At 37.6% G+C, this 27,796-nt stretch overlaps 1 protein-coding gene across 1 annotated transcript; it reads right to left on the bottom strand.

Annotated features, from left to right (window-relative positions):
* Positions 1-1,521: 1,521 nt before the first annotated feature.
* Positions 1,522-9,603, bottom strand: LOC110374361 (regulator of nonsense transcripts 1). The gene is given in 11 exon segments (XM_021332038.3): positions 1,522-3,354; positions 3,357-4,850; positions 5,047-5,206; positions 6,015-6,185; positions 6,563-6,772; positions 7,150-7,265; positions 7,494-7,561; positions 7,739-7,809; positions 8,137-8,337; positions 8,934-9,118; positions 9,233-9,603. Coding segments are annotated over 11 exon segments (3,108 nt in total). The 5' UTR covers positions 9,413-9,603; the 3' UTR covers positions 1,522-3,102.
* Positions 9,604-27,796: the final 18,193 nt, after the last annotated feature.

Below are 27,796 nucleotides of genomic sequence, written 5' to 3'. Positions count from 1 at the left end.
TTGGTTTTGTATTTGATATTATTATATTTTATTTATTATAAGAATAAGAAATAATATTTACATAATATTTACATTAATTTTAAAAAGTAAAAATAAACTTATATATACAACTTAAAACTAATACATAGCATCAAAAAATTGCTCCTCATCGCTGTCACCGGGTAATGTACCCAGAAAGCTGGCAGCATTGCCACGTTGGATGGCAATGCTCAACCTCTGTGCGAAATAAAAGCCAGCCCTTGGGTCACGAGAAGTGTCAACAAGGCGCTTAGAAATTTCCTTCGCAAGCGCGTGAGCACTCGGACCCCACGGCCCGAGAGTTTCAACCCCAAACGGCTCAAACATGTAATTCCCGATAAGGCTACTATATTTGCGCCGTTTGAGGTCCTCTGCTTGTGAAGCGGCGGAGCCGACACAACACGCAGTTCTAGGAAGATGGGATGGCGCAATAGTGTCGACGCAGGTCGCGTCCCACACTAAAGTCCTACCCATCTTCCACGGAAATAGCGACATGCCGTCTGGTCTCTTGCCATCGTCGCGTGCCAAACCATTTGGTTCAAGTACGGCTGGCACGCCGACGGCAACAAGAGCCCGACGGATCACGTCGTTGATATTCGCATGTCGTGGTATGCGGCCCGCACTCCGACTGCACGACAGGCCGTGGTGACCGAGGCTGTTGACAGCTTCCCCGCAGTGGCAGCGGTGAGGAGTGCAGCACGAAGCACCCAGACGCAGGCAGACAGCGAGTCTGAAAGTGGTGTCGTCAAACATGGTGCCTATGTTTGCCGACGGAAGTGCGTGAAGCCAAAGACCTGACTCCCATTCACCCACAGCCAGTAGGCGTGCTCGCTCCGCAGAAGTAATTGACGTATCAATGAGATTTTTCCGTATTACTCTGCAGAGCGGCTCATCCCACTGTCTCTGGGAGGATGGGTTGGCGGGTAGATCGGTATTCGGGCATGTGACTTTCCAGGCATTAATAGCCTCCGCCAGGCATGGCACCTCAAAATTGATCAGTGTAATAGGTAGGATTTTCCTGATCAATTTGTCAGTGCCATGGACGGAGGAAATAAATGCCGGTAAACTAATACTGGAAATTTTGCGGACGCCAAGCCCTCCCATACGGATGGGAAGTGTAGCTTGAGACCAAGCTTTGTCGTCCAAGGCCACATTTAAAATTGATGAAAGTGTGTGTCGAATTATTTTATCAATTTGATCCAAAAGGTTGATGTGCTTCCATAAATGAGAAGCACGCAAGATGTAGGTTAATTTGGGGCCAAAGCAGCAGTATCGTAGGATGGTGATGGCTGAATGTATATTAATTTTGAATAACCTTTCCGAAATATCATTGAAATTTTGAATTTTGTTCTCAATAAAATCCGAAAATGACTCTTCTAGTACTGGTGACCCCAGGAGGCAAAGAGAACTTTTGTCTATTATTTTTATGCCATCGGCTACTGCGTTAAAATTTTGGAGTGTCGTATTTATTTTATTTTATTTTATTTTACAAATAAAACTGCATTATACTTATGACATTCTTTATTGATTTTCCTTCACAAACAAAAATGTGTAAAAACCATCTAAGACAGTTCATTATAAACATAACAACATGAAATGGATTTAACAGATTAAAATCCTTGAAGAAGCTTTTACGATCACATTTTTACGGATAACAAACAGTTTTGTCAGGTAACACTAGTTTGATATCCTATTTATAACAAAGTAATAGAGGTAAAAATAAGAAGTTTCAAAAAGTACCACAAGGAATGTTTAGAGCACATATTCACAGGAAACTAAGAATTTTGACTTAGTATTTCATAGTTGAAACAAAAGGAAAAATATAAAATCATATAATTTGTACATGTAGCGGTCCACACAGTAAATTTATTGGTAAAGTCGCTAAACATGGTCGATACCATTCTTTAAGTTCATTGTGTAAAAGTTGGATGAGAAGGAAAAACAATATAGACCCGTTTAACATTGATACTGGTTGTCTAACATGTAGATCTGACACTGTTTGATATCGTCAATGATAATGAAGTTAAATATGAACATTGTGAATTTCCCCATGACGAAAACAAACCATTACTAGAATTACAATGTGTCGCCTAATAAATTATAAACTGACTAAATGGCTTAACATTTTCTTTTTTTTTTTAATGATAAAGTAAAATAGAATTTAAAAGTCTACTATGCGAACTGAGGTGGTGTGCGTTCGCGTACCCGCATTTTTATGGTACATTGAGATTTGCTAATAATACACCTAGAAACGAGAAAACAAGTCTTGTCTTTAAAACTGAAATAAAAATTTAAGAATGATTTTAATAATACATCTATATACTATTTTATTGATTTTTCGGTATAATAAATTGACCCGCATAATCCTTCCAAAATAGGAATTATAGTTACCTCATAATTTCATGAAGTGTTGTTATAACATACGTTTTTTTATAAAATTTATACATAATTCATCCATCCTTGTTCCTTCGTAAATTTGCATCCTCCAAGCCTTCGAAACTCGTTCCGAGCCATCTTGATTCTTCCCTTAGACATGTCATTGTCTACTCGTTTCTAATTGTTTCATAGTAACGCGTGTAGTTATAGAGGATTGCAACAAGTTTATAGCAATGTCGATTTGGTGCATGTTTCTAATGGAAATACATTTAACATTTACAACCAATTTGCTCATTGAGCCTGTATTATTTTAGTTAGCCCTTGCAGTTGAGTAACATCAGTTTTATTTCAACATCCTATACAAAAATTCTATCCCTGTAATGGAACGGTTACATTTAACTGTAGGCAACGAAACTTGCTGCTCAAGTATGCTCCGCGCGTGACACAATTTCTAAGTTTGAGTTTTCACTCTTCAATACGGTCGATGGGCGAAGACTAACAAAGTCGCGGTCGGATCCCGCCGCCGGCGCAACCGATTCAACCCGCGGTAGTAACGCACCGCGGGGAATCCTCCGTCTGAACACCCGGCTGAAGGTCGTCGCAGCGGGCGAGCGGTGCGCATCGGCGTCTGTCGTCAGTACCGTGGACCCGTCCCTCGGGACAGGTCGGCTGTTGCGGCGCGGCCCCGCGGCGGTCCGCCCGGCGCTCTCAGTACTGGCTGCAGCGCGCTCGGAACCCGCCCTGGTACGTGGAGTCCTGCGACAGCAGCCCGTCGGGCTGCGACGGGCAGTCGGGCGCCGCCGACTCCTGGCTGAAGTCCGGCTGCGACGCGCCCTGCGACAGCGACAGCGGCGGCTGCTGCGACAGCGGCTCCTGCGACAGGCGCGGCGGGCGGCGGCGGGCGGCGCGGGCGGGCGCCAGCGGCGGGCGCGGCAGGCCGCGGTGCGCGGCGAAGGCGGCGGCGGCAGCACGGGCAGCAGCGCGGCGCGCTCGGGGCCCACGTAGGCCAGCGGGTCGCGCAGCGGCCGCGCGCGGTCGTACACCGAGCCCGGCACCATCGCCTCGCGCGCGTCGAACATCGACGTCGACATGAAGTGTGAACCCGGGTTTTGAGCATTCACCAGCTTCTTTGGTTTCGCGAACTGAATCGCAGACTCTTTTAGGTTGGAAAGTGGTCCCTCGGTGAGAACGCGACGTTCTTTGTAGAAAGCTAGCAAATGGTTCCACAACGGCTGTTTACTTAATACCTTAGGGTTGCCGACCACAATAAGCCCATACTTGGCGCGGGTGAGGGCTACGTTGAGACGACGTGGGTCGCTCAAAAAGCCGATTCCTTGATGTTCATTAGATCGTACACAGGACATGATGATTATATCCTTTTCTCTGCCTTGGAAGGCATCTACACTGGCTACTTCTATCTCTTGGTACAGTTTAGCATGTAAGCTACCTTGATACTGCATATGCTGCACGAGGTACGATCGTTGTCCCTCGTAAGGTGTAATGATTCCGATCTGCTCGGGACGCACGCCCGCTTTCAAAAATCTTGTTGTTAGCTTTTCCACATTAGCGGCTTCAGTTCTATTCAAATAAGATGTCCCTGATCCAGCAATCTCCTCTTGTCCTTGCGTAACATAGAAGAACATAGGGCGGTCAGGCCTTGGCCAGGGGAAATCAATTTTATGCAAACGACGTTCCTCTGCACTCACTCCGTTTTGCAGAGACCCCTCATAGAAGAAATCAGAAGGGAACCGCGATAGTTCAGGGTGCATACGATATTGGACTTCAAGGCGGAATGGACGGATGCCAAGGACAACCAAACGCTCGAAAAGACTCTGGCTGAGTCCGGCCTTAGCCGCTTTCTTGCACATGACTACCGGGCCAAGCTGGCAATGATCTCCGACGAGGATGAGCTGCCTGGCGCCCAACACGACAGGCACCATGCACTCAGGTTCAGTAGACTGCATGCCTTCATCGATGAGGATGGACTGGAAGCGCATGCGGGCGACGCGCGGGTCCCCGGCGCCGACGCACGTGGTGCACACGACGTCAGCCGCGTCGAGCAGACGTCGCTCAGCGGCGCGACGTAGCGCACGGTACCTCCTCTCATCAGCGGCGGATAATTCTCCAGCTTCTTCCTTCAATCTGGTCAATTTCCTCAGCTCGCTGTCTGCTGATCCTAAGGCTCTAGCTTGCTCGTGGAGTGCCAAGAAAGAAACAGAAGACTCCATAGCTTCACGAGATTTGGCGCAAAGTCGGACGACTTTGAGGCCAGTTCTATGAATCTTCTCCGTGAGTTGGTCGACGGCAGTGTTCGACGGAGCACAGACGAGTACTGGGCCACTATTCTGCCTAACGAGTTGGTACACAATCGTAGCTGAGGTCACAGTTTTACCTGTTCCTGGCGGGCCTTGGATGAGCGAGAGAGGACGCTGCAGAGCATGTTTTACTGCATAAACCTGAAAGAATACATAAAAATAAGATGATATATGTACATGAATGTGTTTTTGGGGACTACAAAGGTGGGTAAGTGTACAGACACACCTATCCAAATAAACCAATTTACCATGTAATTGCAATTTAACAAATTGATTAGATGTAATTGTGAATTTATTTCATAATTATAATAGTATTATAATTTAGAGGTCAGTTTACCTGAGATCGGTTGAGATCAGGCAAGTTGGGAGCGCTGAAGTGCTTCGGCAGATGAACACGGAACAGGACCTCTTCAACTTCATGTCCTAAGAGACGGCGGTAAATGTAGCCTGACACCGAAGAATCGTCCACGGCAAACTTGCGCAGAGCTAGTTGCATCCTAAAACAAATAACAGTAGAGTTAAACTAGCAATAGTTTTCAAATGTTCAAGATTAGGATTTCCAATTAAGAACATAACAATAGTAACAGTATTTTAACGTTATCGCGCAAGTAAGTTTTGCACCTACTTTGATTTTTATCAAAATTCCACAACAGCACAGAAATAGTTCTTGTCAAGTATAGACAGACAATTTCAGTAACATGTATAATTCAAATCCAGTATACATACATAATGTATTGGTGCAAGTGGATTATTTCGTTCTTCATCTATTTAACATTTTATTTCAGACTTGCCAAGAAAGTTGACTAAAGTTAAGGCGAGGAATTGGTCAACAATAATTCTATAACCGGCACACGCATCTAAGGCGCCAAAAGGGGTCGGAGCGTCTGAGCGGAGCGAGGATAACAATACGCGCGCTAGCTTATAACTAAAAGTCGTAAGCGACAAAATGGTTTTGTAATTTTATTATTTAGAAATGATAATTTGATAAAAATTCCTTCTACAATTTTAAAGAGTATGTATATACTCAACTACTTAAAAAGTTTAGGTTTAAATCGGTCCCGTATGCCCATAATATGTGAATCTCTTTTTAAAAAGAGGTATGTTTGATATATTTTTCTCCGTTATAAAAGTTACCTAATCATGTTTCTACTTCTAACAAAATAAGGTTTATATTATGAACTTTCAGGTAACCAAGTTGTATTTTGATCCGTTTTGTATTTACTGAGAAAAATTGAAATCCTTGGCGCCAAAAATTCCAATTCGTCCTCTTAACCTACATACATAATTTCAATACATATCACAAACCTGTCAAAGGAAGTGCTCTTCCATATAAAATCGACTACGAAGTTGGAGGTGCAGTCTAAAGGTGCGCCGGCGCCGCTCTTTAGTTCCAGGCCGACGTCATCGCCGTAGTTATCCGGCACCTTGATCACGTGGCCGACGCCCGACCACGCTTTATGCAGCTCACCTACATACCTATTAAAAAGGTTTTAATATTTTATGTTGGTAATAAATAAATAATAATAAACATGTAGGGACATTTTTGCCATGAACACAATGTAATAATAGACATAATGATGGCTGCATTTTTACTTGAAATTACGACTTGCAGTTCATCATTATTCTATTGTTTACGGATTTCGTTTAGCTAGTAGGTACAATAAAGGCGGGTGGTTAATCAGCCTTAAACTTGCCCACCATTGATCGATTTGGGGATTTTACAGCTGAAAATGAACTTGAAATTGAACAATACATTTGTTTGTATAATTTAAATATTTGAAAACCCATAGTTTCATATTATAGGTTTTTTATACATAGTGTATTTTTTACAAATGAAAGTAGGACATAGTTACCTCAATCTCAGCTCATCACCATGCATCAGTTTCATATCGCTATCAGTTTTAGCGAGCGTAAAGTATGCAATGGTCTTCTTGTTGAGGCCTACATCCCAGCGAACTTCAATGCCCTCCTGAGTTTGAGACTCCTTCAGCCTCTTGTCATAGTCCGCTTCAAGCTTCACTAGCGGACCAAAGATGTTTTGGTATTGGTAGCCATCTTCGTATCTGAAAATGAAAATAAATAAATTAATGGAAGTCACTATTTATAATTTATAATACAGTTAAATGTTCATTGAACTGAACAGAACATTTCCCTACAGATAATATGTTAGGTACGATTTATTGTCTCGCGGAATTAACGCTTAATTTTTCCTAACATTTTATGTCATCGATTTCCGCAAAGTAACGCCTGATTTCATAATTTATTTAAGGTACTAGGTATGATCATCTGTCTAGCCTTTTTACCCAGGCAACCCAATATCCCTTGGCAAAACTGGCAGACTTTTTGGTTTCTAAGCTGACTGCTAAAGATAATCAAATGTTACCGGGACCTACTAATTTAATGTGAAACATGGAAATTTTGTAACTATTTGATAACTAACCTCAACAACACTTGATGAGGTTCCTCATCGACGCCAGGCTTTTCCAAATCTTGGAAGGTAGCATCCACGTTGTCGCGCCACAATTCTTCAAGGCGGCCAATTTGCTGCGGAGTCACCTACAAAGAACAATACAACTTCTTGAAGTTTCTCTTAGATATAAATTATCAAAATGTATCAATATTTTGGGTATTGTAGTTGTGACAAGACAAAATGCAATAGGAAGCAGAAGTATTTCTCGTTACATTCATGTTTACATTTTCATTGTATTATGAGTAGAACTATGGTCAAAAAGGTACTTTTCATTTATTAATGAAACTTATATTGGTCAGCTGTAAGGGTCTTACCTGACGAGCTCTCATCTGCTCAGCCTCAGAAGGCACTTTCACCAGCCAGGATAGAAAGGCTCGGTCAGCTGCAAAATAAACATAACATTTCCATTATTATATAATAATTATGTCGCTCTACATATAATCGTCTTTCGTAATAAATTGATTGGTAAAGTAGGTTTTATGACATAACTTATTTGAATAATTAAAATAGAAAGAAGTTTTTAATATAAAAATAAATATGAAAGAATTATGAAACCTACATATCAATGGTTTCCATTGCTCCTGATCCCAGTTCATATCCTTCAAGGAGCTTTGAGCCGCACAGGGTTGTCTGAAAAGAGAACATTTTACTATAAATCTATACTAAAACAATGCTTCTATCTAATATTAAATAGCGGAAAATAAATATTTGTGCTAGTTTCAATTATTCAGGCATTACGTATACAGCAGATGACATTTTACTATGCTAATTAGCTTAATTAGGATATTATTAATTAGGAGTGGTAAAATATAACTATCTTTCTATTTTGCTGTCCATTTGCCAGAGTATAATAAACCAAAATTTTTGCATGATCCATTCAGTATAATGCAAAACAATCAACAAGATTAAGCTGTCATTTGGAAATGTTTATAAGAATAATTTATTGGGTTTTCTTACCTGCATAGCAACACAACAACAGAGTCCGCCTTAGCTGGTATGAAGCCAAGAACAAATACATTCCTGGCACCGCAAGAGTAGCATTCAAGCAATGTCTCTCCGAGTGGACCATCTCTGTGCAAGGCGGCTTCCTTATGCTTGGCACGCACTAAATGGTTGATGATGTGCGAGCCTGACGTGTTGCCACGTCCATTGCAGAACCTATAAAGATACAATCTTAGTACATGTTGGAATAAATCAAGCTTTAATATCTGTTTTTTCTTAATACCTTAATTAATATAATTAGTGGCTTAGCAATAATTTTATATTAAATTGCACAGTCACTGCATTTCAAGGTCATGAGATTGTACCAGAATTATCTAATTGACTTGTAACCTGAATTATGTTTGATTTCAAGTCCTATATTTACAACATTATACTACTATATTTGCAAGTAGCTTATACTTGCAGTGAATGAAGCAATGTTATTTACAAAAGTATTGTGGAAATATTACAAAAGTTGCATGCACATATTTTCTTAAATATTGTAAATGTTTTATGACAAATAATACATAAATAGTGATAAATTGCATATTGACCTTCAGGTGTAGGTAAGTTCATGTTATGCAGAATACCATAACAACAATGTGCAGGCTGTCAAATGGGAAATGACTAACGTTGGGTATGTTATCAGTTTATTCAAGTACCTCTTCAATCTAACAGGTAACTGAGGAGTGTGTATAAAACCCCAAAAAATAATGACGTGACACTTATCATACAGTTTTCTTATATGTAACAAATATGGGATAGTGACTCACCACTTGTTGCAAATATTGCACATGACAACAGTGGCAGGATCATGAATGCCACAGTACTTGCACGCGTGGTCAGGCAACTCCTTGCTGTACAAGGCCTCATCTTCTTCCTCAAATTGCAATTCCGCGATGGCATTAGTCACATTAGAAATTTTGGATGATAAATCGGAACGACCCAAACCATTCACCTGAAATCAAAACAAAGCACAATAAACTACTATCCTAGGCACTTAACGCAGTTACGTATTCATCAAAATAAGGTTAGAGGGAAAACAAAAATATTGTACTATGTTTTCACTAACCTGATTTGAAGATGTCAACCCATGGTCATGTTGGGAAGCCTGTGTTTGGCTTTGCGAAGGAAGGGTGAAGTCAGTAAATTCGAATTCGGAGCCCTGAGTATCAGCCCCAATAAGATCCGCTTCCTCAGTGTCCAAAAACGTGAGTGTTTGTGAGCTCGGGCCATAAGCGTCCACACTCATTTTTTACTCGATATAATTATATTGAACAAAACAAAGAAAATGTGTCAAAAAGATAAAATATTGCACGATTAAACCAAATTCCCATAACAGCCACGCAATAATTATCAAACGACATGCGAAGAATGATGAAAAATCGCCATGTTAGCACATGGTTTGTTTCCGTTTACAAACTAAATGATTATTGGTTCAATTAAGGTTGTAGAACGATAACACCAATCAGCACCTCGCATTGTTGCAGGTAATAAAATGTAACCAATCGAAACGAAAGAAAACAAGGATAATAGACAAGTGTTTATTTTTTTTACAAATGTTTTGAAAGATATTTGCTTAGACACCTGCGTATTAATCTGTATGCAGATAATTTGATAATATACAGCGAGGGAATGACTGTATATACAAATAGGAAATACTAAAAATACTTTATTTTATTAAGTAAAACTTATTGCAATTTCATTATAATACAGCACCGCACTTATTTTGGTAGAGGCATACAAAGTTCCATGGGCATTATTGAGTAATTTACAATGAAGTATGTTCTTAAGTTTTGTATGACTTTCTTTTACATTTTTACATAGTTTAATTCTAAAACAGAAAATAGCCGCCTTGTTTAGACCCAAATGTAGGGTTATCTATGCCATCTCAGTGAAAGAAGTTCCGCAATTTTCCGCAGGCATTTTCGTGGCGCGTAATCGCGCATTTTAAGAAATATGGGTTTCAAGAAACTGTAGATTTTATGATCAAGTTCTAAGCTAAATAGGTATCTCATAAGATACTGATAAGACCAGAGTAGTACGAACTAGGTAAAATGTTTACAGGGCCCCGATTCTCCTAAGTTAATAATGTCAAAATCGAATAGAAATCGAATCGCAATATGATCGTAATAGCAGTTTTAACCATATCGGGCATTCTGCTACTAATAAAAGACCAATCGTATTCGATTGACATTTGATTGGTGTGCGATTGGTCTGCTATTTTGATGATTTTGGTCTATACCTACGGTAGTTTGCTGTACAATCATTTTGCAATCGTAAACCATTTGCAGACAAAATGATTCATTATTGAATGACAGAAAAGTATAAAAACGTTTATTTCAAAGAAAAAATAGCGGAATGCCACATACGCTTCAATCGTAATCGAGTCGGGATTGGGTCTCAGTCGAATCGAGTCGAACGTCAATCGAATGGCGCTTAAGTAAAATTAGGAGAATCGGGCCCCTGGATCCAAATCAAAGTTTTCTCAAATCCACCCTGACGTGGAATTTTAATGTCGGCCACTCCCGATTAGGTACCGGGACTAGTAATTAGTATCACAGAATACCTCTGACTCAACGCTAGATGACGCTAGTATCAAGATAATTCAGTGATACTGTAATAACTTTTGTGGCCCTAGTCTGGTACCTACATATGTATCGTTGTTATGGTCACCAAATTCCTATCCATTTTTCCATTTCACGTAATGTACTTTATTAAAAACAAAAAATATATAAAATGATGTTACTATAAATGTGTACCTACGTTTGTATTGTAATGAGTAATACCGGCTAGTAATAAATAACAAAAGTTTTGATATTCAAGAGCGAACCCGGCAAGCGCAATAGGCACTTGAGTACCTTCACACAGATGATTTGTCGAGTCTGGCTGTCTGGTTCTAGTTTTGTTATTCTATTTTCGATTATATGAGTAAGTCGGAGCCTGCGAGAATACGAAACATAAAATTATATTATGAATACGTCAAGAAAAATAGCTATATACCTAAGGTTTTTATTGGTAAGACCTACATTCTAGTTAGACCATATTATAATAGTTTTAGAAAGGTTCAATCAATTTCAGAAAGGTTGACGAACTGGGTTTTTTCCCCAAAATCACATTATTTCTAAGACCTATTTCATCGAAAACTTAATTTTGTTGTTTGGAATCGCAATTGAATTTTTGATTGGTTAGTTCATTAGGTTTCTTTCCTCTTATTAATTTACGAACATAGCTGTTATTGATAGGTTTATAATTGGATTAGGAACCTAGCAGTTAGTCATTTTATTATTACCATGAAATCGACAATTTAATTTGCTAGAATATCGGCTCCTTTGTTTCTATAAAACTTATAATTAATAGTTACTGATCTTAAAATAAGATTAAAACAATTTATTAAAACATTCCTTTTTAGGTATTTGCGAACCACATTATAGATAGGTCTTTATTTTATATTTCAATGGTATTTTACCTCCTTATCGGCAACTCGATTTCTTTTTGTTTTGGGTACCTATATGTATTTGGGTAAACCAAATGTTTTATTTACTTCTGAGTATTAATATTATCGTTTGTGAGTATTAACGATGTAATAAAATCACGATATCTTCCGCTTGAACGATCGCGGCTACTGGAGCATAGACCGCAAACTATCTAGGTACATGTTGGTTATTTTTGACTGATCTCAAAACGTCGGTCGACACTGAATTTATAAAAAATAGACCGTACTGCCGCAATGTATCGACATCCGAATGATGTGGGATCTCTTTGACAACACGCCAATATTTTTAATTGCATTTCCAGTGAATTTTGCGGTGACAAAGATGTGGACTCGGCGGATGTGCCTAGGCGACTCGGAGCGTTGACTCTAAGATGTGAATTTTTGCTCAGACAATTTTTGCCAGCAAGAGAGCCAATTCGGAAGTGCAATTTTTGTTGTTGTTTTTTTTTTATTCCAATAATTTCGCATTACACCTATAATTTCCTAGGCGTAGAAGACTAGGTACTCCTAGCTTGGTTCTTTAAGTACCTAGTCGCTGTGACTGGTCTATTCAATACATCTCTGTAATAGTTGCCCACCCAGAAACATTTCAGTGCATTGAAACGCTTGGTAAGTTGGTATTAGGTAGCCGTGTCTGGCATTGTGTATCGTTTTTGGAAGTCGACTGTATTTTTTCCTTTTAATTAGGGACTTTTGTTTCTATATTTGGAAATAGCATAATATGATTGGTATCTCTACCTTTATTAGTGTTATTTTGAGGATATCGACGTTAAGTCGAGGAAAATCTAACCTGCGAAATCAAAAGAAAACGACCAAAACAGTGTTTTTTCCTCGAAGTACCATGAAGGTCTTGATGCGTTTTTAATATCTCGCTAATATTATTATGTGACCATTTACCTTATTAGTTATTAAATTACATAAAATTGGTTGAGTGAAGGCTAAAAATAATAAGACATGGAAGTTTTAGCGTGCAGACAGAACACTGGGAATATCAGAATCTGCCTAGTAACAACTACAAACATGCTCAAATGTGGGTATCTACATAGCAGTTTTATTAATGCAAATAGATACAGTGCATTTTCGTCTAATTTAGAAGCCCGTTTCTTTGGCGCCTGTCCAAGTCTAGATTATCAACAGTTTTAGTTTTACTAACGCGAATTTGCATTTCTCGAGACATGGTGGCTCTGTGTCTATAACCTCTAGTGCCGTACCTACTAGGACAATATTTTTCGAATAGCGCATTTGTACCATCAATTTTCCTTTTTGGTTTTTCACCCCGCAATACTTTGCTGTACAGGTGGATAGGTGGATTCACATTCGTTAAATTCAGGCATATCATAGAGGTGGAGAATATAAGATTTCGAGAGGGAAAGTAGGTACGTAGGGGACTATACATATAAGAGAGTACAGTACATAGAGTTTAGTAGGTACATAAGGCCATCTTGAACAAATAATCACGATAAAATCGTTGAATTTAAGTCCATGATGATACGTGATCTAACCCAAAAAAAGCATTTCCTTACATTAAGTGCATATGAATATGAATTTTATATAATCTTACGTGCTATTTGATAAGACTCGTGAATCTGTGCTAAACAGTACCCAAAGCTGAGTCACAAAAGAGGCGCCTGAGTTCACATAAAACAAATATTAAACGTTAGGCATTCACACAAACGTCTGAAAAGGTCTGTAATGATATTTTTATTGGACGTTGATGCATCCTAAATCTCAAAATAATGTTTATGAGGAGTGCCTGAGTGTTTGTGTATCAGTTTGCTGGTGCTAATGGAAATAAGATGCTCCTAAAACTGCTTGCACCATACCCATTATGGTGAATGTGCTTTGATGTGCTTCCTTATGCAAAGTGCTGTTCAACGCAATTATTGTTTTGGAGACAAAACGATTTTGTAGCGACGAGATAATATAGCTCCTTAGGGTCATTTTATTCCGAAACTGTAGTGTTTGTTTTTGGATACGGTAGGATCTTGATCGCAGATTAAACAGTGTGTGTGTAAAAAATAAAATAGGTATTTATTGCGAAGTGAAGCGGGGAGCTACCCAGCTAGCTAATATTTAATAATAAGTACTTAGATATTAATATTTACAAATCCTACGTAAATGTCATATGTAAATTTTCTCTCACGGACAGATTATATACATACAGTTTATATTATTATATTTATTCTTTAAATTATATTCGACCCATTTCGAATGAAGGTCGTCTGGATCCCTTCCGTCTACAATCTCTCATTTTATGCTTTATTACACCTTTAGTCAGTTCGTGTGACGACAATTATCCATCCGAGAAATTCTCGTTCGTTTGACCACCCGCGTAATCAAATCGAGGCCCATAAAGTTCTTTATCTCCCTTAGAATAAAAACAAAACTTCAATAGCCTCTCAAAATGTCATGTACATACATCCAATTAAGCCCCGCAAGTGGGTAATGTTCAACAATATGGGAGCATATCAGATTACGCTGCAGTCTTGCAGTTAACTCTCAAAAGCTAATTGATGCAAACGTCTTGATTGATGAGAGCGACGACCTTCAGTCGTATTTATTTATAAATAAAAACACAAGGCGACCGGTTATGTCAATTAACGTTTTACAACGCCCTTATACAATGGGAGTAAATATAATTATTACTGTGCAATGATTTCATTAGGTCGTTTAGCAAATTGTATGTGCGACATGCTCTAGTAGGACTACCACGAGACAATTGCCGACAATTGGTGCGCAGCGGCGCCACTCGTGATGTCACCAGCACTTCACAACCACTCTAAATCTTAATGTAATAACATTTCAAACTGTTACTCACATGTATTGTCCGTACAGTTCTAAAGTCCTTACATTTCCGCAATATGAAACGAGCAATCTAGCGCGTTCATTTTGTAAGGTTCGTGAATATTATGGCCCTTCCAATCCAGTCCTTAATTGGAAGGTATTATGGATATAGCTGTGCTTTCGTGAATTCAAGCGACGTTAAGGGTCTACATATCATGTTTGGAGCATTAATGTCCATTACTATCGTCGTAAAATAGTGTAACATGAGTAGTAAACGATGTCGTATAAGTCGGAACATTTTTATTGAATGATTGTAATGATTAGCTGCTGATTAATGACCACATTTGACTTCCTGCTTGCTGTCTAATGACATTCATATGCAAATCTGTAGTGAAATCGCTCCAGAACGTCGTTTTACTATGTCAGGTATAAAACATAATGACGTGATGGCGACACAGCCGGTGTTCTAACTTCTCAGTTGTAAATCTAGACTTGTGGCAGGACGATGAATTTGTCGCGGTAAAATATACTAGTAGGTACTCAGTATGAGAATAGATCTTGATTGATGGCGGAAAGTTTCACTTTCTCATGTTGACAGCTAATGTGTTCACTTATGAATACTGAAACATAATGTTTAGTGGTCATAAAACGAGTAAAAGTGGCGTGATTTACATAAGATAACATAGAACATAATACAGACTTTTTTTAACAAAAACGGAATTATACAGGTTAAGCTTGTAAAAAAACTTCAAAAATTCTGATAAGTAACTGTTCATTAAATTGATTTTGTTATATCTTCTAAGAACATATTGACACAGAGTTTGCGCGGAATAAGCAAGTACCTCCATGGAAGACTAAACTACACGGCACGTTTTAAATAATTAGCTATGCCTCCTTCATACTAATATGCAAAAGTGGCGCCGCGGCTCATCGAGATTCATGGCACGCGCTGACTCTAGTTCGTCTCTCAAACTTTATGGGCTTATGACCACGTGAAGTGTGCTATCCTATCAATAAAATATTTACTACTAATGCATACTGGTAATGTGAAAGTAGGTATTTGTTTGTGATTCGGAATCTGTGAATGTTTCGATTTGATGGCACACTGGTTGAGGATTCCTAGTTTAGGACTGAGGTAGTGTATTGATATCTGACCTAACTGTTGTTAAACTCAGTCCACAGGTTTATAAGAAGGTAAACACACTTAGACATGCACATCGTATTGCAGGAAAAGCTTAGATAAAATAACTGAATTTATTACCTGTTCTTCGAACAATTAATTATTCCGATTCTTTATTAAAAAATAATAACTATCAGTTTCACAAAAAACCTTCAGGTAAATTCCAATATGCATAATTTAATGAATGACGCAGAACATATTTCTTTGAATTAAAATTTGTCCTATCAGCGGATTTGTTGCACTAGTTGCACGTATTCACATATACCAGTTTATCTAAAAGTAATTTTATTTAGGAACCTTTCCTCAATTTTCATTTAGTAACCTTTCCTCCTTATATTAAGTTTTTCCTTAGCCGTGTAATGGCTGGTGAAAAACTTACTGGACACCTTTGTCGGAGAATTTGCAAAGTTAGAAGACGCTAAGTAGCATTTTGTGTCGCTACAATCTACTGAACTAATGATAAGAGCTTGACCCGATTCAATTTCTAAACTTAAGAGAACTTCACCACGGAATGCAATATATTATATAGTATTACGCAAACTATCAGACGTTAACGAGTAGTGTAGAACTCGGTCTAGACACTAGACAGTACATTCGTATTTACCTAGACTGAATTAAGAACAATTTACGATATGGTTGTTTTATGTATCCAGACAATTTGGTTCACGGCTCATTCGCAACTCTATTGCAACAACTAACTCTGCATTCTTAAATGCAACCTAAATACCGTGCTGTGGTTAATTTTGCTTACCGACGAATAATCTCAAATCTAAATCTAAAATGTTATGACAATAATAAAATTGCATCTGTTTGATGCAGCTTCTGTGCGTCGCGTCGTCTCCCAGTAACTAACTACTTACTTGATTTTTTACGATGCATTTATATATTTTTATTAGTTTTATGTGTCCATATTGGCGAAAAACCCTTGAATACACAGATATAGCTATTAAGAGTATGTAAACGTTCTTGAAACGGTGCTGAAGTTCAGGCCAAAGATCATGCCAAAGATAGAGTACCCTTGCCTAATTAAAAAATGTAGATACCGAGTTACAATTCGGTCTGATCCGAATTTTCGATAATACCGTAAGTAGGTAGGTACTATTACATACCAATAAGAAGCAATGTTGCTCGCAGAGCAGATGGCCGATGGGGTTGAAAAATGCTGGAGTGGAGACCACGGACTAGCAAGCGCAGCGTAGGACGACCACCAACAAGATGGACAAACGATCTTACAAAGGTCGACGGAAGACGCTGGATGCAGGTCGCCTACTAGGTATCTGTGGAGATCTAAGGGTGAGGCCTATGTTCAGCAGTGGACGTCCTATAATATGGCTGAGATGATGATGATGATGATGAAGAAGCAATGTTGACCAGAAATTGTATTTAATGAAAATCGTTTCACACGTGTTTCTTATTTAACAAATCGCTGTCAGCGCCCATTTGTTCGGTAATTCAATAACTTTATTAGATCAATTGGGAGACATCGATTAAGAAATGTGTGCTACAATTATTTAATTCAGACAATTCATAGTTGAAGTTGTGATTGTAACTTTTTTCAGATGTCACTTAAAAACAGCGGTTTTGGATTGAGAAGTTGTAAATTATTTTGATTGACATTGAATTCCTTTCCGTTATTTGATCAACTACAATCGTTCAATAATCAAAAAGAAACGTTAGACACGAGAACTGAAAAACTTATTTAAAGAACAAGTCTCATGGAATTTTGAAATTAAAAATAGTAGGTATAAGTACTACTACTACTTCGTTCATAAATTCGTAATACTTCCACTTAAATAAAATAGTTTAAGTTCAAGGAATGTTTATTATCCTTTAAATACTTACGATGATCAACTGGAAACTATGGAATTTTTATTTACTTAATTAACATACCGGCACACATGTGGGATTAAAGAATTAAAGTATCTATAATACAGTCCGCCCAATGCAAAACAAAGGCGCCAAGCATTTTGTAAGCACTCGCCGTCTTTATTTCATCAGATAACTTACATTTTTTAACCCACGGGCTTTGAGAACTATGACCATTGTTTCAACTTTAATCACGATTGCATTCGGCGAGCAAGCGAGAATAAACTCCTTACAGGAATGCGTTTAGTCGCGTACCTCAACGCGTTTCTATTTGAAATACACTTATACCTACTTCAATTCGATCCACATATACTTTGAACGCTACCGCACTTTAATTTTAAATGTCAAATTAGTCGGGGTTCTTACTCGTATAATGGTAAATTAATTGCGACCATTTGGTCGTCATTTTTCTCGAGCGCCACTCATTTATTTTCTCGGTTAGCCGTATAAGAACTCGCTCAATTCTATACCATTTTAGTTTAACGAGACCTTGACTGCCCTTAGTGGATAATAATACAATTATGTTTTGTAATCCATTAAAACGTGACGTGTGGGCCCAAATTTATACATATGACGTCTCTGGAGTCAGTTTGGATACCATAAAGTACATTTTAGATCCCAAAGTAGAAGGAACTGAAATAGATAATTGCGTGACGACAATTTGAAGATCGATTTAAAGTTTACCGGACATGCATTGCCTTTCATAGCATATTGTATTGCAACAATGTATCTCCGAGGTACATTTAAGTAGACAAGTGCTATCTTAAAAATAATTAGCACATAGTAATGCAAATCAAGCACTTAAAAGCATAGTGCATAGGCAAGATTGGTTAACGACGTTGTAGGAAGTGCGTCACGGCGGCGGCGCCACTGGACATAAATGTGCCTGCATACGTCAAAAAGCTTAATGCAGTATTATCTTGGTTGGCATTGGGTAAGTAAATTTAATAGTTTTTTTCGTATTCGAGCGGGTATATTTTGCTATACGTGACGTATGGGTGTAGCATAGCCATAGGTAGGCACTGACGCCCATCGGTTATGGTGGCCTTAAAATTGATTCGTCACTGGATGTCCGCTGGTCGGCCTTCACCGTCTGCGAGGCGCGTCGGTCGTTCACGCATCTCCCTAGCTAATTATAGAAACATTGAATGGGTCGCGACATATTCTCTTTCGGCCTTCTTTGAAATTGTTACCTGGGTATGCATTGTTGTCATTCCCTCATACTTTAAATCCTAATCTTAAATCTTAAAATTCGGGATCGATTATTTGTTAGCCTGCCATGACGCAGCAGTTGTAAAATTAAATCTTTAATGGATTAACCCACATCATTTTATGGTGCTTAATTTAATTTACAAACCACAAGTACCTAAGCTCGTTAAGCACCGTACCAAATCATTTGGTCAAGGAAAACTGTGAACTTTTCACGTAGGCAAACCCATGGGCATAACTAATTTTGTAAGGTACCTATTACATTGTAATACGACCATTGTTTCAGGCCTATTAAATGTCGTTAAACTTGGTAAAACCCATGATGTTGATAGACGTTAATAAGTGTCACGTACATTAAATCTGTATAGACGTAGGTTTTTATTAAATGTCGTCTTAAGAAAATATCAAATACCTAAAATACCATGAAACCGGAGTCTATAAATGTGTTTTTGACATTCAAAACTCAGAAAAGACGAGGAACCCCTTTTTTGAACATTAGTGTTTTCCTTTTTCCTTAGAGTCAGCCTGAGAGACTTCTATCTGTAGAACAATAAAATAGCTGATGCTGAAATCGATTTTCAGCATTAAGAATAAAGTAAAGGGAAGGACTAGGATATCTACTTTCATAAGCAGAAGCAGATACTTACGGGCACTGACTTCCAAATTTTTGCTGAAACAAAAACCCGTGTCAAAGGGATTTGAAAACAGGATCTCACTCATCTAGGAACCTATTATATTCGTCCTGAAGAAGCCATTATCAGCTTGAAGGATCAATCATTAGTTGTTAACACGATATAATGAAAGCCACTTCGAATAGTTTATCACCAGTTAGCGCCGTTCTATCAATGAATCCTTCAGTTGTTTTATCGCGATAGTGTCACCTATCGACCTATTTGGCGATCAAAGCTAATTGTTATGTAATATGATTATAGCACAAGTTATCTTTAACAGGATGAACAGGGTTGTAGGGTCTTCTACATTGATCTAAGAAATAGCAGAAGGAGGAACAATAATTTTTATTAACTAGTTTTTCATACATCTCGAAAGAACAGATTCGAGTAAAGTTATAAAATTTTGCAGGTGTCAGATGATACATGATGGAAATGGAAAGTCTCAAGACTTTACGCAAGCGGAAACGGGAATGAAATTCGTTGTTAATTTTTATTAATAGCTATTTAAAATTAATGTTCACTTCGATTGTTTCCCACGAGATTAATTGATGCACAAACCAACAATAATGTACCGCTTTACATGCATCGTGTCCTCCTTTTTAAATACAACAAAGAGTCATTAATTTCCCTAGGTTTGCTCAATGAAGTATGTCTTGCTTTGTCGAGTCGTTGATCGAGCTTCTCAACCCACACCCAATGATACTACCATTACACGCGCCATTACTTCCAAATTATGTTCTAGAGGTTGTCTCGATTCCACATGAGCATCATTCAAGATCAGCTAACGGATTCTATTAATTTATATTTTTCTGTTTCTTTGTTCGTTAAATTCTAGGATGCCATTATTAAGTCAATTATGCGAATCGAGTATTTCGAACGTTACAACATGTAATTCGAATTCACACGCCGCGCTTAGAAGTCGTAGATTTTTCGTCCTTCCCATTAAATATAGCCTCTCGCATATTGAATTCAAACGATTTATAAATAGACACGTGCCGTGGACCACACAAGAATGCAACCCTAATACCCGAATACCTGGTGCCTTACATTCCACAAGGAATGTTATCGTACCTTATCTGTCATCCGTGGAAGAACTTGTGAAACGCTCACATAAATGTTTGCCTTATGCAATTCTTAATGAATGACATGGTTGCATCAGAGTGCATTGAATCGTATTACATTAGCATGGACACAATGAGCCGCTCCATACAATGCTTCGCGTACTGAAGAACCTCTGAAATCAATGTACATGTATTAATACGCGAATGAGCTTACACAATAAGCTTTCGCATTCAGAAACAATCGCATTAATGGCCAACGTAATTCTTAATGATACGCTGAGCTGCATCGGTAAAACTTAATATGCACGAAAGGATTTGAGAGATTGTTTGTAATCTCGTCGACGTCCTTACAGTCGAGTAGGAAAAATAAAGTGAAAGGAGTAGTTTGCAAAAAGGTTAATCAGTTCAATTGTTTCAAATGTCAATCCGATGAATTAATTCGGAGCACAATGGATGATTGACATATCAGTATCGTTAATCGATAATTGTATCTGAAAATATAGAATCTGTAGTTAGTGGGTGTCGGTGCGTCTCCTACGCTCTCAGGCGGAGGAAGTTGAGTCACGCATTAGGTAGTTCCTAAACGATAAATTTCAATTTACTTAATATTCCGGAGAGGAACCTGCGCAAATCATTCTGCGGAAAGGCGGTCACCGTACCGGGGGAATTTGATGCGACTGTCATACTAAATACATAAGGTAACAAAATATTTAAGTCTTAATAAGATTTAAAATTTATACTGTAATAAACGTAAGCATAAATTCATACAACAACGCCGGATCATGTGGCATTATTGGTAATTGTAATCGATCCCATCTGATGATCTCTGAATCGAATGTTGAATGATATCGATATTATCTGCAGTGAGCTTTATCAAAACTTATGAAATCATTCATAAGTATTCTAATTTCTAAAGCACGAGGTTTTAAAGATATGTGAATATACTTAACCAGGAAGTTTTATTTCGATAATATCATGGATCTAGAAGTTAGTGGCAACACAGCCTCGCACGGGACACTACCTTCTACGTATTTTTGGGATTTTTAAAAACGCTTAGAAGTCGTAAGTATAAAATACAAACAAAGAAAGAATCATAGCGTTTGGCATTGGCATTCCTGTGGCTATTGAGAGAAGGACAGGCAAAGATGGTGCAATAAAGATAGTGGAAGCGTATGACCGGAAAATGTAACAAGAAAAGAGGAACTATGTTTTATTCTGATCTTGCGCTGACTATTGTATATGTGCACTGAATACTTTACATAAAACTGGACAGATGGACAAGAGTAATAGACGAGAACTCGCATGAAAGTGTTCAATGCGAACCACGTCTGCCGACTATTTACTCGCATTGCAAACACAAATCCATATTTAGCTTTAAAATTAAACAAACAGCTAAAGGACTCAGTGTAAGTTGTATGCAGGTCTTACGTAACAGGTGGTAATTGGTAATTTGTGGACAGCATTATGCATGCAACGAGCCAACGTCGCCTGCGCAGGTTCGTTGCACAACCAACACCTCGTCCCTCACACCTAATTTGCCAACGTAATTATTTGCAAACTGTCTTACTAACATAAACTGTCAAAACGTAGTGATTACCTCAAATAAAGACGGTTTTAAAGCAAATTACTTGAAACCGAGTCGATCGAGAAAAGGTGGTATACTGTAATTACTCAAGCGTTAACAGTTGGTAATTTGTCGGTTTAAATTAAGAACTAAGTGGTCAACAACCTATAGTCTTGTTCATTTGAATAGTTTTAACTATTCATTTCTGATTGCTTGAGAGTTGATTACGAGTTAATAGATACGGTAGCGAATTGCCAGCGTTTTAATTAGTAAAATACGATCGACTACGTAAGGCACATGGTTCGGACTTAATGAATGTAGAGAAGGAGAAAACCCAGTATTGATATAAGGCTGCAATAAACTAGCAAAGCTTTAAAGAGTTTAGGCACGAAGATAACATATGAGAGTATTTTTATTGCAGTTTTGTATCTGTGGAGGAGTAGAACGTCCGGACACGGCACGAATTTAACTAACACGTCTAAATTACTAACATTATTCTGTTTCAATGTAAAATCTTAAGAATTAACAGAATGTGCACTGGACATCAAAAGTTTTAAAGCTCACGATGATTCGAGATTATCGCTGTAAGTATATGATGAACGAACGTTGAATTGATTTCCGAGAAAAGCATAACAGTGCATCTTGTTTTAGTTTCAGTTAGAGCAAAACATTTTCCATGTGTTCCTCGAACTTGACCTTCTAACAGTATGTACAAACTTATATACCTAGTATAACAGTATTTGAACTGGGTATTTTGAATTTAGAAAGGATACATTGATAGTGAGTGATTTTTCTAGAAGGCTATGACGATCGCTTTTTGTTTTTGTGCAAACATCAATTTGGCTTGCAAAAAAACGAATTTTAAGTGTAAATTCATGCACATTTTCGCAAACAACATTTTTGAAAACTGGTTCGATGGTAAGTATCGTTATTTGTTTTGGATTGCCGTGGAAGAATTTTCCTTGTAGGTACATCTGAAGCGAAATATAGACTTTTCATGTTTGTTTCTTGGATTTAGGATGAACATCTAGTGTGCATCTTGTAAAGCTTAGAATATTTATGTCGTCCATTTCCTAGCATTAGTGAGTCATGCTGTGTTTCTGGACGCTGTTTATGAACACATCACATTTCCTTCATGTTATGGAGAGAAGCAAAAAAAATATTAATGGAAATCTCATACAAACAGTTCTTTGTTAGTGAATCAATGGAAGTTAATGCACTGACTTAATAAATAGGTAATTGCCTTAAATATTTAGTTCTGGTAATTTCAATGACTACTTGGGTACGTTGGGTTTTCACTTTAAAAGCTGTTTATAGATATTTGCTTATAGTGAGTCAATAATTTATTAATCATAATTTTCCTCCAAAAATGTTACGCTAATAATGTTCGTTACCTAAATGACCACTAAATACAACATTATTGATGTAGAATCCTTTCACAGGAAATGCGAAAATAATTGTACTGTGAGATTTTTTTACGAACTTTGCTTTCACAAAAGCCACAACGCTTTCTCTGTAGAGTGTAAAGTATCCTCATCATAAGTAAGTAATGACTTTAATGCTGGTTATGGCAATTTTCCGCATCTTATTACTTTAGTAAATAGCTGTGACTATGTTTGGACAGGTACTTAGGTATATCTCCATTCATCTTAAGTTATACTTAATCATAATCCTCCTGTCCTGCTCTTATCCCAATTTTATTTGAGGTCAGCGCTGCACGTTTTATTTTTCCATACTCTCATTTTATTCATATAACCTTTGTTAAGATTTATAAGCAAAGAAAAACAATAAAAAATGTTTGCTTTACAACAACAAACGTAAACGCAAAAGTTTATCTAAAAAGACATAAGAGACTTACTCGTGTCAGTGCGTGTTGTGCGTGCCTCAACCGTAAACATGAAAATTCACAACAAAGTTTCCATAAACACGTTTATTGGGAATATGTTAAGCTTACATAGTTTCGGGCTTATAGTACAAGGCGAAGGTTAATTTTTATTGCTAATATTCTCCTGTAAGTAAATTCTGCGTGGAGGTACAATGTATGTAGTATTTACATTAGCAGCGCCGAGTATTGGGTCAATGACGGCCGACACAGACAGATTAATCGTCTTTGGTTAACAGGCTCCCATACAACGTGAACTTAGTGACATCACGTTATGATTTGTATAAAAATTAATCATACTTAGGTACATTTATTTTTTCAGCTCCATGAAATCAGATGGCTTTTCGTACTCCAATGCCATGAGAGTCTTTAGGCGGAAGCTTTGTGGTGAGTCACGAATTTATTTATATTCGTATGTAGTCGATTTTTGATGACCTAAATGGGGTACCGATAGAGCGTTTTCCTCATTGCTGAAAGTTATTTACGAATCATCCATAGAAACAATGAAAATAGCGACATGACTACAATTCGTTTGTCATTATGTCATATGTTTCCATATAATTAACAATTAATTAAATGTTTATTCCTGGCAAATTGCCCTATCTGGGAGTATGACGGTATTGGAAAACCATAATGATAAAGGTACCAATTTTCTGATCCAATTTTCCCCATTTTTGGCAAGAATAGACACCATAGGTATCTACTCGTATGTACAAACTCCAAATTGGAGCCTTTGTTCGCGTAATTATGACGCAGGTACCAGCAATAAACTCGAAAGTTTCCCTCTGAAATGAAGTGTGAACCTCATGATATCACTGGCAGTAACTAATTTGAGCAATTATCTAAATTAATACCTGTAATTAACGTGTTGAAAGAACAGACTGCGGGTGTGTGTCTAGCAAGTAGGTACACTCATCTCTATAATTTTACAATCTGCTAAAAGCCTAGGTATTAGTGTTTTGACAGGCTATGTGTACATTAGGTGTTTGATGGTGTCTATGAACTTAGGTAGTAATTGGTAACCTCATGTTTCAGACTGCGAGGCGCTTATTGCATTGTAATCATTATTTTGAGGTTTTGCTGAAGTGGGAGGATTTTTATGTAGGTGGATATCAATTTGTTACATTTAAAGGAGTGTCAGGTTTTTAAAAGCGATGTCAAGAACAGAGCCAAGTGAAACAGAAAGGCCAAGAAAGCTGGCCATTTGGGATACGTATAGCAGGAAAGGGAGATAGAAATTTTATGTTCGTGATGGTTTCCTTACAGATTCCGAGTATACGATATGCCATTGTAGCTTGATATAATGTTAGAGAATGTATGTGATTTGAAAAAAGTGGTTCCTGTCCTAGATGTTGTATTTTCGTTTAATTTTATAAGTATGTAACCAAATACTCATTGTGTGTCATGCACAATATCCAAAAATAATTTTCGTTACTGTCATCGATTACCGAAATGCATATTTCATAAGAAAATCAGTCTATCAAAATTCATTCGTTCATTGTTATCCATGGGAGACAATGGGACGTTCAAAACTTTTGGCAATGCGTTGAATTTTAGCCCACGCTGCGAGCCATATTGAACAGCATATTTAAGTTCGATGAAAGGCGCCGACCGAAGTGTTAAGTCGTACAAAGAAGGAATATCTAACCATCTTCGATAGCTCTTGTTTCTATTCTAGGATTTCAGCACAATATTTCCTAAAATACTTGCCAATTTTATGGTTATGCGTCGATCGATAGTATTCAGAATTTATAACTTCTGCATGAAATCGAGTTTAATAATAAGAGTCTTTATTTATCCTGCACAATAAAACCTCTTGATTGAAGATATCTATATTAATTTGAATGTAACGGATACTGCTACTGACGGTATTACTCAGGGATACCATGCACTGATCATCTTTGCCATAAAAAAGTACAATGAGTACACGAAGTAGTGGTACAAAAACTGTAAGTTTTCCTGGTGCCGCGTCGAACCATATTTTACTGCACGCTCGAATTAAAACATACGCGGAAGGATTTCAGACGTGAATGTTACCTAAACAAAATTGGAGCAACTAGTTTCGCCTGAGAAAGTGTTCCATAAACAAAGTCAATTGGTCTAAACGAGTGAATTTTTATTCTGGGGCGATGAGATCATTAGGTGAACGGCCGATGGTTGAGCGGTTTTTGTGAAAATGGGCCGCGGGGACTCCACCATGACATTGATGGGTTGAGCTCAAGCCTCCACTAAGAAAGCAGTCACTTGTTTTATAATTGAATCCGATATAAATAGGAGGGGGCAGCGTCTACGTCTTTGCGTACATTTCTGCACGCTAACTTCCTACCTTCCTCTCAATATTTACTAGCTCTAACTGGGTTGCATTATATGCCAAAGCAAATATTTAAATTCGATAAAATTAATAATCAAACAATAACTATCAACATAAATTTTAGAATTAACCATTTAGTTATTTAGGGGCTTTGTGATACACATTTATGCGACAACATCTGTTTTGTATATAAATTCTTTGGCGGCATGTTTTTACATGAGAACGGAAATTAAATTTCATTCTACGCGGCGACAGAAGTAATTTACTTTGAAAATACGAGATTGTGATATAAATACTTAACTATTCTGTACTAAAATGATTTTATTACGTGCGGCGCCTAGACAGGAGATTATTTAAACGGCCTACCTAGATTTGAAATAATATACTTTTATGTATTAACACTTCATCTTTAGTACACATAAAACTTTTTGGTTTTAAACTACATCGTTAATATTGGCAAAAGTCATAAATCATTCAGCCAGTATGCATTTTTTTCAGGGTTTTCACGACGATCCGTACTTCGTGGATTTCGCGATTTAGGTACATAGGTGCTTTTGTTACGATTTTTTGGGTTCAATTAGCACAATTTGTGCTAAACCTTAAGTATATTGACCGATTGATTCATCATAACAAAGGATAGCTGAGCGAAGTGTGTTATTCGATGATAAAAGGCACGGAAGAACTAAGGAAAACTTGAATATCAGTCTCATTGGTTTGCCAAACCATTGTTTTAGCTTTAGGTATTACAGTCGTATGTTTTGATATGTAATCGTACGACTATCGTATGACACCTTTTTGAGGAAGACATCTAGGAAAACAAATCTTCCTTGTATAAAATATGCATAAAATTAGAACTGAAGTGATGCATATTTTTAAAAACCTTTAGGTTTTTAATCCTGAAACAATCAATCAGTACTTTTAGGCAAGTTTGAAAATTAAAAAGAAATTGAAATTATTTATTCGTCGATATTACAATAACGTTTTGGCAGTGATACTCAAACTATGTTATGGCTTGTACCTTGTGATTGTGAGTAGCAACGCAGTCATTTTAAAATGGCGCAGTCTAATAACCCTTTCGAACTTTCATGTTTAACTCATCAAACTTGGATAAACCCAGGCTAATAAATTAGATAGGTTATTAATATTGGGACTTGATGGAGTGAACATGTCATTTTGCATCCCAGAATTGATGACACTTTTTGATGTTTCCGTCCTAATTGAAATCTAGACATGTTTTTCGTAAATTAATGGGTACATGGACACTGGACAGTATTTTTTCAAAAATAATCTTTTCAGAAGCAAAATCCCAGCAGTCGATTTCATTTCTTTGTGTAAGTATGTATTATTTTGCTTACTCAGCAACCCCTTCTCGTTTATGGTGGCTAGCAAACCTAATTCAATAAAAAAACAAGTAAGCGTAGTTATGGTTCAGTGAAAATAATAAGAGCTTTTTTTATTCTCAATGCCTTTTTCCATTGAACATTAGAAGAATTTGAATTACTTCGAAAATAACATCACTATCCTAAAAACTAAAAACCCGCACCGATTAATTCAGATTGGTTTATATATTTTTTTTATTTTGATTAGTGCTCCATTTCTCGTGTCGACATGA

This window comes from Helicoverpa armigera, chromosome 17 (genome assembly GCF_030705265.1).
Source record: "Helicoverpa armigera isolate CAAS_96S chromosome 17, ASM3070526v1, whole genome shotgun sequence".
Taxonomy (NCBI): Eukaryota; Metazoa; Arthropoda; class Insecta; order Lepidoptera; family Noctuidae; genus Helicoverpa; species Helicoverpa armigera.
Note: the sequence above shows the minus strand (reverse complement) of the source record. Positions and strands in the feature narration are given on the sequence as shown.